The following is a 12,223-nucleotide window of genomic DNA, read 5'->3' as shown; positions in this document are numbered from 1 at the left end:
GGGTTCCAGGTTCAATTTCGGTCAAGGGCATGTACCTTGGTTTCGGGCACATCCTCAGTAGGGAGTGTGCAGGAGGCAGCTGATCGATGTTTCTCTCTCATCGATGTTTCTAACTCTCTATCCCTCTCCCTTCCTATCTGTAGAAAATCAATAAAATATATATTTAAAAAAAGAAAGAAAGAAAGGAAATGAAACCAAGAGCTGGTTCTTTGAAAGGATAAACAAGATTGATGAACCAGTTGCCAGACTCATGAAGAAACATAAATAAAATCAGAAACAAAAGCAGAGAAGTAACCACCGTCACCACAGAAATACAAAGGATTGTAAGAAAAGTCTATGAAAAACTATATGCCAACAAGTGGACAATGTGGATGAAATATACAGATTCTTAGAAAAATACAATTTCCCAAAACTGAATCAGGAAGAATCAGAAAACCTGAGTAGGCCAATAACAACTGAGGAAATAGAAGCAGTAATGAAAAAAACTCCCAGCAAATAAAAGCCTGGGCCCAGATGGCTTCGCAGGAGAGTTTTACCAAACACTCAAAGAAGAACTAACACCTATCTTCCACAAACTATTCCAAATTTGCAAGAAGAAGGAACACTTCCAAGCTCTTTTTATGAGGCCAACATCATCCTAATTCCAAAATCAGATAAAGATACTGCAAAGAAAAAGAGAATTACAAGCCAATATCCCTGATGAACATAGATGCTAAAATCCTCAACAAAATATTAGCTAATCAGATCCAGCAATATATTAAAAAGATCATATACCATGACCAAGTGGGATTTATTCCAGGGTTCCAAGGCTGGTATGATATTTGTAAATCAATAAATGTGATACATCACATAAATTGAAAGACAAAAATCATATAATAGATGCAGAAAAAGCATTCAACAAAATCCAAAACCCACTTTTTATAAACACTCTCAGCAAAGTGGGAATAGAGGGAGCATATCTCAACATGATAAAGGCCATATATGACAAACCTACAGTGAACTCAATGGGCTAAAACTAAAACCATTTCCCCAAAGAATAGGAAAAAGGCAGGGATGTCCACTTTCATCATTCCTATTCAACATATAAAAGGCATCCAAATTGGAAAGGAGGAAGTAAAACTCATTGTTTGCAGATGACATGATATTGTACATAGAAAACCCTAAAGACTCCATCAAAGAACTACTAGATTTAATAAATGAATTTGGCAGTGTAGCAGGATACAAAATCATCCCCTCAAAATCGATGGCTTTTTTATACACCAGTAATGAATTCTCAGAAAGAGAAACTAAAGCTATTCTATTTATCATTACAACAAAAAAATTAAAATAACTTAGGAATAAACTTAACCAAGTGGCAAAAGACCTGTATTTGGAAAATTACAGTATGTTGAAAAAAGAGATAGAAGAAGATATAAACAAGTAGAACATATCATGTTCATGGATTGGTAGAATCAACATCATTAAAATGTCCAAACTACCCAAGGCAATCTACAGATTTAGCACAATCCCTATTAAAATACCAACGGCATATTTCACAGAGCTAGGACAAATACTCCAAAAATTTATATGGAACCAAAACAGACCCTGAATAGCTGCACAATGTTGAGAAAGAAGAACACAATACCAGAGAAGTCACAATACCAGATTTCAAGTCATACTACAAAGCCACTGTCATCAAAACAGTCTGGTACTGGCATAAGAACAGGCATACAGATCAGTGGAACACAGCAAAGACCCCAGAAATCAACCCAAGCCATTACGCTCAATTAGTATTTGACGAGGCAAGAGCATACAAGAGAGTCTCTTCAATAAATGGTGCTGGGAACATTGGACAGATACATGCAAAAGAAACCAGACCACCAACTTACACCATACACAAGAATAAACTCAAAATGGATAAAGGACTAGAAGAAACCATAGGCAACAAAATCTCAGACATCTCTCATAGCAATATGTTTACAGATATATCTCCTAGGGCAAAAGAAACTAAGTAGAACATAAACAAATGGGCCCACATCAAAATAAAAAGCTTCTGCACAGCAAAAGAAACCAACAAAACGAAAAGGGAGCTTGCTGTATGGGAGAACATATTTGGCAAAGATACATCTGACAAAGGGCTAATATCAAAAAAATATAAGGAACTCATATAATTTAACAAAAGGAAGACAAACATCCCAATTAAAAAATGGGCAAGGGACCTAAATAGACACTTCTCCAAAGAGGACATACAGTTGGCCTAGAGACATATGAAAAAATGCTCAAAGTCACTGATCATCCGAGACATGCAAATCAAGCAACAATGAGGTATCACCTCACACCTGTCAGAATAGCTACCATCAATAAATGACAAGCGCTGGTGAGGATGTGGAGAAAAGGGAACCCTCTTACACTGCTGGTGGGAATGCAGACTAGTGCAGCCATTATGGAAAACAGTATGGAGTTTCCTCAAAAAATATGGAACTGCCATTTGACCCAGTGATCCCACTTCTAGGAATATATCCTAAGAAACCCGAAACACCAATCAGAAAGAATCATATGTTCATAGCACAATTTACAATGGCTAGGATCTGGAAACAGCCCAAGTGCCCATCAGTAGACAAGTTAAAAAAGCTGTGGTACATTTACAGCATGGAATACTATGCAGCAGTAAAAATGAAGAATCTCTTACCCTTTGAGACAGCATGGAGGGGCCTGGAGAGTATCATGCTAAGTGAAATAAGTCAGAGAAAAAAAGTATCACATGATTGCACTCATGTGGAATCTAACAAAATAAGCTGATGAACGGAGTGATCAGAGACATGGAAGCGTGGAACAGAGTGCAGATCTCAGAGGGAAGGTGGGGAGGGTGGGTGGGTGGGAGGTAGCCAATCAAAGACCTTGTGTGCAAATATGCATAACCAATGGGCAGGGACAATAGGGTGGGGAACGCCGGGGCGGGGCGGCCTGGAGACGGTCAACAATAAAGAATTATAAAAAGAGAAAATGTTCAGGCATTGCACACGAAGACCACAGGCAGGTGGCCCTGCGTTCCCACCGAAATGGCTGAAATTAGAAGACCTAAAATTGGTGTCGGCAAGTTTAACGCTCACCGAAGCCAGGGACAGCCCTGTCCATCAACAGCTGGTGTCCCAAGAACAGCTACGAGCAATCAGAAGGGGTGACCTGTGCTCCACGCAGCCACATGCGTGGGCTTGGGAGAGCACGCCCACACAGGAGCCCCCTGCCTGACCCCACAGTCCTGGTCCCTGCTCATAGGAAGAGGGGGTCATACAACAGGGATGTCACCTCTTGATAGCACACTTAAAATGGGCACTTTATTTTATGAGAATTAAGATTAAGCTGAAAAGAAGTACGGATGCCAGACCCCTCTGCAGGTGACTTCCCCCCCACCTGGGGTGTAAACACCTCCACCAGCGCACCCCGTGACAGGTGCTGGGTGGTCTCCATTCTGTGGCTGCTTAGCCTGCTGTGGCAAAGGGTCACGGCCTGCTCCCTTGTGCTACGTGTCACTAGGACACACACCTGATGTCCAGCTCTGGTGGTGGGCAGTGCCCAGTGGCTACAACTCGCCGCCACCCAGCAGCAGGTATCAGAGGGCCTGCCGTGTGTCCCGGGTGGTATGGGACTGAGGCCCACCAGGGCTGTGCGCCCTGAGCCTCTGCTCCTGGCCTCCAGGGCCCTGAGGGGCAGTGGCCGCCCCACTCCGCTGCAGCCCTGCGTCCTCTCCCCGCCCCGCAGAGTCGCCGGGCACACGGCATCGACCTGAAGGGGACGGTGGTGATCTTCGATGAAGCTCACAATGTGGTGAGTGCTGGTGGCCTTCCCCACGCCCTCCCTCCCTCCCTCTGCCTCTTCCCCGCAGAGAGCAGCACAGACCTTTGTGTCCCAGCCCCTGTGGCGCTGAATGTCAGGACCAAGCAGACCTGTCGCCTGCGCCCCCAATCAGCATGTGGCCTCTGCCAGGGCCTGTGTTCCCAGGAGCAGTGGCCTTGACCAGGCCCGGGAGCGAGGCTGCCAGGCAGCCGTGTTCATGCTCTGGAGCGGGGGCGGCTCCACGACGGCTCGGTGTCCAGTGTGGATGGCAGCCCTCAGCCCCACTCAGCTCCAGGCACTTCCTGCCCATGGACCAGATCTGACTTTGAGAGCAGCCAGAAATCTAGATTTTAATGGGAAATTTCCATTTATGAAGTGTTGGCTGCTCGAAGTAGCTTCAAACACTGGTCTGGGCTCGGCTGCTGAGTGGGTAGGCTGCTGAGTGGGTAGTCTGCTATCGTGGGATGTTTGTGACCTAGTTTCAGAGCCTGTGGGTAGGGCTGGGCTCCCCACTCTCCTTAGCACTGCACCCCCAGGCCCTGCCTCCTGGAGCTCCCCAGGCCCAGCTCCTGCTCACGTCACACTGCGTGCTTGGCCTCTCAGGAGAAGATGTGCGAGGAGTCGGCGTCCTTTGATCTGACGCCCCACGATGTGGCCTCTGGATTGGACGTCATTGACCAGATCCTGGAGGAACAGAGTAGGGCAGCGCAGCAGGGGGAGCTCCGCCTGGAGTTCAGCGCAGACACCAACTCAGGTGAGCTTATGGGCAGGACACCGAGGACGGGTGAGGTCTGCCCCAGTGGCTGTCTTCCCAGGGCCCTTGCACGTTGGCATCTGGGGATACTGCCAGAGACTTCCCAGGGCCTCACAGGGTTCTGCCCAACCCTTCTGGCATTTTTTGAAGACCTTGCATCCTTTCCCAGCCCATGTGCTGTGTAAAAGTGAAAACAAATGTATTAACCGTGGAGACGTGGTTTTTTGTTAATCCTCACCCAAGGATATTTTTCTGTTGATTATTAGAGAGAGTGGAAGGGAAGGAGAGAGAGAGTGAGAGAAACATCGATCTGAGAGAGACATGTGGATTGGTTGCCTCCCACACGCGCCCCAACCAGGATTGGTGTTTGGGCTTGCAACCAAGGTACATGCCATTGACCGGAATCGAACCTGGGGATCTTAGGTCTGCAGGCCGACACTCTATCCACTGAACCAAACCAGCTAGGGCCATGGAGACGTTTTTAATGATCTGTGAGCATGGTCCACGTGCCACCTACTCCTAGGTTTGTTCCCAGGGTTTTCCCCGGGCAGCAGTAATCTTGGTTTATGGAGAAACCTTTGATGGATGTGATAGTGTGTCCACAAGTTCTCCGTGGCCTTTGTTAGTGGCTAACGAGGACTCCAGGTTTGTGAGGCCAGCCTACTTTGTGGTGGTGTTTCCAGCAGTTGCTCCCGGCTTTTTAGCATTCATGCTTCATGCTGTGGACGTGATCAGGTGTTCTGTGTCCTCACATGGGCGTGGGGCCCAGGTGGTGTGGACAGCCTCGTGTCCACGTACCTCTGTGATCACACACGTGGACAGGCTGCACAGGGAGCAGGCCAGGTGGCCCCTCACCTCTCACCCACGCTGACTGCCCTCCCGGCACGTCCCCGGCCTCCCCCACCCACACACACCTGCCCTGGGAGATGGAGAGTTTGTAAATGGCATTTGTTTAGCGCTGGAGTTCTCAATCTTTGTGGCTTCAGGACCCTTTACGTTAAATCTGGCTAAAGGTGGTTTATGTGAGTTATGTCTCTGGATACTGTGTGAGCAAAGAAAATGGAAACTTTAAAAAAAAATTTTATTTAATTTTTAAATCTTGGTAAGAGACTCAGACTGGCCCTGACTGGTTTGGGTCAGTGGATAGAGCGTCGGCCTGTGGACTGAAGAGTCCCGGGTTCGATTCCAGTCAAGGGCATGTACCTGGGTTGCGAGCACATCCCCAGTGGGGGATGTGCGGGAGGCAGCTGATTGATGCTTCTCTCTCATCGATATTTCTAACTCTCTATCCCTCTCCCTTCCTCTCTGTAAAAAAATTAATAAAATATATTTTTTTAAAAAAGAGAGAGAGACTCAGACTGAGGCCTGAGGCTCAGACTTTTTTTTTTTTTTTTTTTTGAAATTTCAGAGAGGAAGGGAGAGGGAGAGGGAGATAGAAACATCAGTGATGAGAGAGAATCATTGATTATCCGCCTCCTGCACACCCCACATTGGGGATCGAGCCCACAACCTGAATTGAACCACTGCCTCTGGGTTCATAAGTCGACCCTCAGTCACTGAGCCACACCGGCTAGGCGAAAAATACTTTTTAAAAATTAGAAGAGTGACAGTGTCTCACAGTTTGGCTAATCTCTCTAATGTCTGGCACGAGGGAAGAAAGGTGCACCTCACACTGTGCTTTGGATTTGCTGTGGCAGCCCTATCGAGCCGGGTCCTGGTCACGGCTGCTGCTGTGACAGTCACTACAGACTCGGTGACTTAAAGCAACACCGCCTGATTCTCCCGTGGTTCTCACAGGTCCCAAACAGGCTGGCAGGGCCGCCTTCCTCCTGGGGCTCTGGGGGACCCCGTTTCTGGCCTTTCCCAGCTTGTAGAAGTGCTGCATCCTTAGCCCTGGGCCCCACAGCCCTCTGACCTCTGCTCTGTTGTCCCCTCTCCTCTGACCCTCTGCCTCCCTCCTACCTGAAGGCCCAGCATGATCTCCCATCTCAGGTCCTTTAACATCATTCCACCTGTGAAGGCCCTTTTGGCATGAGAGGTGACATGCTTACAGGTTCCGGGGATCAGGGTCTGGACGTGTTGGGGGTCATTATCTGCCTCCCACATGCAGCCTCTGGAAATTGCACTGTATGTATATTTATGAAATAACAAGAGATAAAAAGGCAAATAGGATAGTGTGATTGTCACTTACTCGCATTATCATCAGGAAAATAGCTTTGGCCTTGCAGTGTCCTGAACAGGGCTCAGGCCTGCCCCAGCCATGCCTCGTGACCCGCCCTTCCTGCTTCCGGTTTCCTCAGCCAGCCACAGGCAGCACCCGGACCCGCGTCTGAGGACTGTGCGGGCTCCCAGGCACTTACCCAGAAGCAGGCTACCTAGGATGACTTCAACCTGGCTAATTTTAAAATGCAGTTTATTTCAGAAGCCATGAGTCCTTTTAGGATTTTATCTTTAAAGCCCAGCGGTTCTGTTGTCTCGGTTGGATTCTTCTGATCAGTGTTGCCCTGTATGTGATGTGCTTTCTCAGCGTGTCCCGAAGCTGTGTGTTTGGGCTGTTTCCCTGCGTCTGAGCTTCGCCGGAGTCAGCTCCCCTCTCCAATCCTCCTGTCTCTGGCTTCTTTGACTTCTTTTTCTTTGATTGAGTTCCAGGTGTGCGACAGGGAGATAACGACATTTGTATCCACCTGCAGTTTCTTTTTTTCTTTTTTTAAATCTTTATTGTTGGAAGTATTAAAATATGTCCCCCTTTTCCCCCATTGACCCCCTCCAGCCACCACCCCCCACCCCAGGTTTTCAGCACCCTATTGGGTTATGCATATTTTCATACAGGGTCTTTGGGGATTAGCTCCTACCCACCCACCCTCCCCACCTTCCCTCTGAGATTCCACACTCTGTTCCATGCTTCCGTGTCTCCGGATCTTCTTTGTTCATCAGTTTATTTTGTTACTTAGATTCCACATATGAATGCAATCCTGTGATACTTGTCTTTCTCTGACTGACTGACTTCACTTAGCATGATACTCTCAGGTCCCTCCATGCTGCCTCAAAGGGTAAGAGATCCTTCTTTTTATTGCTACATAGTATTCCATGGTTAAATGTACCACAGGCTTTTTATCCACTCGTCTACTGATGGGCACTTGGGCTGTTTCCAGATCTTTGCTATTGTAAATTGTGCTGCTGTGAGCATAGGGGTGCACACATCTTTTCTGATTGGTGCTTCGGGTTTCTTAGGATACTAGAGGCCCGATGCACGAAATTCATGCAAGGGGCTCGGCCCTCGCAACCCTGGTTTCATCTGGAAGGTCGTTCGGCTGTCTGGTCTAATTTAGCATATTACGCTTTTATTATTATAGATATCCCTAGAAGTGGGATCACTGAGTCAAATGGCAGATCCATATTTAATTTTTTGAGGAAACTCCATGCTGTTTTCCATAATGGCTGCACCAGTCTGCATTCCCACCAGCAGTGTACGAGGGTTTGCTTTTCTCCACAGCCAAGCCAGCACTTGTCATTTGTTGATTTGTTGATGGTAACCATTCTGACAGGTGTGAGTGGTACCTCATTGTCATTTTAATTTGCATCTCTCGAATGATCAGTGACGTTGAGCATTTTTTCATGTCTCTTGGCCATCTGTATGCCCACTGTGGAGAAGTGTTTATTTAGGTCCTTTGCCCATTTTTAATTGTGTTGTTTGACTTCCTTTGGTTGAGTTGTATGAATTCCTTATTCTGCCTGCAATTTCTAAGGCCCTGATTGTGGCCTGTTTCTGCTTCTGTGTTCCTTCTCATTCAGTCCTCATTTCCAAAATGATTCTTTACTTTCCTTCTCACTCCATGTGAGTCCGTCACTTCATTTCTGAGTTTTTAAACCTGAGTTGTGTTGTTTCATGTCTTTGTCTTGCTCTGAAGTGCTCACCTTTGTTGCATGTAACTTTTATTTTGAAATCATGTCAAATTTGCAGATAACTTGCTGGTAAAGAACCTCTTGCCCGTCACCTAGACCCCCCCTTGCTAAGGTTTGCCCCCTTGGACGAGCCTCCCTGTCATGTGGGCAGTGCAGGTGCAGGTGCCTCCTGAGACCAGGGTGCTCCTGTGGCCACAGTGCGGTGACCTGCTCAGGAAATCAGCGCAGATACTGCAGTCTTGTCTCACGGACAGACCAAAGGAGACCTTTTCGGCTGTCACTGTAGCCTGAAGCATGACCGGGCCGGCTGGTCTGTGCGGGAGCTGGGCCCTGCCTGGGCCTGTGGCTCTGGCTATAGGCTGGACAGCCTTTCCCTGGAGTCTGTGAAGAGAACGTCAGTTACAGTGAGTGGTGCATGTCCTGCAGACTTGGTTTGTCTGCTGGTCCTCACAGCTCCCAGTTGTGAACTTCGGGCAGGGGTCAGCCATCAGGTCGCACATCCAACATCTGTCAGTCTCACGGTGACACTGACTTTTTCCTGGGTGAAGTGGCGACAGCCAGGCTTTCTCCTGTGAAGTCACTGTTTTCCTGTTTGTAATCCTTAAGCGATTTGTGGCCTCCATTGACGGTTCTCCGTGAATGAATGATCCTGCAGTGTTTACGCCTGCACCACCTGGCACCTCCCATTCCCTGGCTGGAATACTCATGCAAGATCTCCTGCTTCTGTGTGTCCCCACGGGACCAGGTGCTCACGGTGCTCTTGCCTGCGTGCTCCGTGTGCGGGGCCTCCTCTGTCCCGGGGCCTGCACTTCCCCTGGGCGCCTGCCCGTGCTGAGTGAGAAAACCCGCTTCCGTGTTCCTCAACATTTTACTCACTCGTTGGAGCCTCGACTACCCAGACGGTTGTTTCAGAATCACTGTGCCACCGGAAGAAACACACCCCACTCCCGGGCTGCGCGTTGGCCGTGCTTCCCAGAGCGAAGCTGGAGTGTGCGGGGCATGCAGCCTGCAGGGCTGCTCGGGCCGCCTCCTCCCTCCCTCACTGGGTCACGGTATGCAATTGACATAATTTGTTTCTGTTCGTATTTCTTTTTTTTTTGTTAGTCCTCTTGTGAGGACATTTTCCCATTGATTTTTATTTTATTTTTATTTTTTAATGTATTTTTATTGATTCCAGAGAGGAAGGGAGAGGGAGAGAGAGAAACATCAGTGATGAGAGAGGGTCATTGTTCGGCTGCCTCCTGCATGCCCCCCACTGGGAATCGAGCCTGCAACCCAGGCCTGTGCCCTGACCGCAACCCAGACATGTGCCCTGACCGGAACCGAGCCATGGGTTGACACTCAACCACTGAGCCACACCAGCTTTTTTTATAGTATTTGAAACATTCGCATGGTTCCAGATATCAAAGTAATAGTATACTCAAGAGCAGTGTCTTATTAGTTTCTAGTTTATTCTTTCTTTGCCTTTATGGGTACATTTTACTTGTTCTCTCTCCTTTTTCCACTCTGTTCTTTTTTTTTCAGGCTTTAAAACTTTTTATTTGCATATTTAAAAAATTGTGCATTCCAATAATTAAAATCATTTTAACAAAAAAATGGCACTCTGATAACACTGCATTTTACCGCCCACAGGACCCCTTGGACCAGCTGGGTTTACTCTAGACTCACCGTTGTCCCACCCAGCTCCTGCCTTCAGCAGCGTGCAAGTTCCCCCTCCCTGCCAGCCAGCTGGCAGAGGGCCGGCAGGGCGGCTTCGTTGTCAGTAGTTGTGATGTGTAAGGGGCAGCACAGTCACTTAAACTGGTCCAACCTCTTTGCATCTTACGAAGTTAAACAGCTGGAAGAAGTAAGATAAGGCAATGCTCGGGGAATGTGCAGCTCACATGGGCGGTGTGCGCCTCATTACGATTCGCCTGCTTGCTTTCCCTGTTTTCGTTTCTTTTGAAGGCAGTGGATTTTTCTCTTGCGTTTCTGTCTTCTTCCATTTCAACTTATCAAATTTCTCAATCTCAGCCATGTCGGGTTTGTCAGGCATGTTCAGAGGGAGCCGAGCAAGAGCCCAAGGAGAGGCGCCCGACCTCCTCCACGCGGCTTTCCTGCACGGCGTCCGTGCCTGTGGGCGCTGTGCCCGGTGCACGCCCTCGAGTGCTGCGAGCGCCTCGTGGGCAGGCGCCCTGCTCTCGCTCCGCTGCCCCCCCCCCCCCCCCCGCGGGCGTTCTGCATCTGCCCAGCGTGTCCTCGGGCCGAGCTGGTTCCCGGACTTTGCAATGACAAACAGCGCAGTAATGAGTAACCTCGTGTGTGCGCACTTTCCTCTTGTTTGCGGTACTTCTTCAGGGTGAATTCCCAGAAGTGGGCGGCCGGGCTAGCGGGTGGTGTGTGCTGTGGATAGAGCAGCGGCGGGCACGGTGTCCGCCCGTCCCCTGGCGGACGCAGGCCTTTGAGGTTGGGCCACGGCGATGGATGGGGTGTCTCTGCAGTCCCGAGCTGCTTTCCTCTGAGGAGTGCGATTGAGCATCTCGGCAGCTGTTGGACGGCCTTCATTTTTTTGGCAACAGCATCCTACGAGGTGTGGGTGGGCGATGTCCGTGGTTCGCCCTCGGGTCCCTGCCTGTGTGCGCGACACGCCTCGCCCTCCCGCAGCTGCTCTCCCCGATGGGTCTCAGGCCTCCCTGTTCTTGAGACCTCGAGGCCTGAGCAGGGTGGTCAGGGAGCGTGTCCCTGAGTGGGGACTGTCTGTGGTTTCTCTCAGTCCCTGGGCTCCGGCGTTGGGAGGGAGGGCACAGATGTGAGGTGCCCTTCGTCACGTCCAGCCCATTCCACACTTGGCTCTGACTTCCACACGGGGGCTCCCAGGGGAGTTCACCACGGGGTGCTCCTTTTCCCTTCTTTGTGGCCCCCGGGCCGTCCCCATGACCTTGCCTGAGGCATGGATTCCTAGAATTGACGCCAGCAGCACAGTCACCAAACGGTAGATAGATTGGGCTTCGGAGGACACGGTCCCGGAAGCAGAGAGACAGCCCACAGAGTGGGAGAAACCTGTCAACCATAACTGACGAGGGATTTGCATCTAAAATGTGCCGGCGACTCTGAAGCTGAGAGACAGCCGGTAACGAAGGGCGGAGGCGTGATGGACTCTCCTGCGAGGGCGCTGTCCCAGCGGACGCAGCCACGGGGGCTCTCCCTCAGGAGCCCCTCCCGTCCTCACCCTAGGCGCCTGCCTTTGCCTTTTTGTCACCCCACGGCCCTTCTCTTGCTTCTGTGACTTGTTTCCTGAGCCTGCACAGCCCAGAGGCTCACTTCCACTTCTGTCACTTTCTAAATAAACTTTCTCTTCTGATTAAAAAAAAAAGACACATCACTCTTCGGCAGCAAGGTGGGTGGCTGCTGTCAGAACGGAGGACAGTGACTGCTGCGAGCAGGCGGGACAGTCAGACCTGTCCTCCGTCCTGGTGGACACATGAACTGGTGTGGCCGCTGGGCTACACCTGGAGGCTGAGGTCTGAGCTCCGGGTGCCAACAGGCCCGCTGGCTCTGGCTCTGGCTCCTTGTGGTCCCTCGGGCCCTGCTGCCCCTGGTGCTGGGCTCGAGGGCAGGCCGGAGGTGCACGGTCCTGGGCTCGCTCGGCCAGTACCATTGTGACGCTTGGTGCCCAGATCCACCCCTTCCATAGGATGCGCCTGTGGGCTGTTTGATTTATTAGCAGGAGCGAGTCTCTCAGGGTGCTCGGCGCCTCACTTGCTCGGTGGTGAG

General features: G+C 49.9%; 1 protein-coding gene and 1 pseudogene across 5 annotated transcripts in view; one reads left to right on the top strand and one right to left on the bottom strand.

The window, feature by feature from the left end:
- Positions 1–12,223, top strand: part of RTEL1 (regulator of telomere elongation helicase 1) — a 48,780-nt gene that overhangs the window by 22,630 nt on the left and 13,927 nt on the right. For all 5 annotated transcript variants that reach the window (XM_059704997.1, XM_059704998.1, XM_059704999.1 and 2 more), the window contains exons 9-10: positions 3,739–3,804; positions 4,417–4,567. In XM_059704997.1, the coding sequence (XP_059560980.1) occupies positions 3,739–3,804; positions 4,417–4,567 (217 nt within the window). The remainder of the gene's footprint in view (positions 1–3,738; positions 3,805–4,416; positions 4,568–12,223) is intronic.
- On the bottom strand, positions 9,769–10,606 carry LOC132239132 (thymosin beta-4-like; annotated as a pseudogene).

The sequence above is a fragment of the Myotis daubentonii genome, chromosome 8 (assembly GCF_963259705.1).
Source record: "Myotis daubentonii chromosome 8, mMyoDau2.1, whole genome shotgun sequence".
Classification (NCBI taxonomy): Eukaryota; Metazoa; Chordata; class Mammalia; order Chiroptera; family Vespertilionidae; genus Myotis; species Myotis daubentonii.
This window is presented reverse-complemented; position numbering and strand designations above follow the sequence as displayed.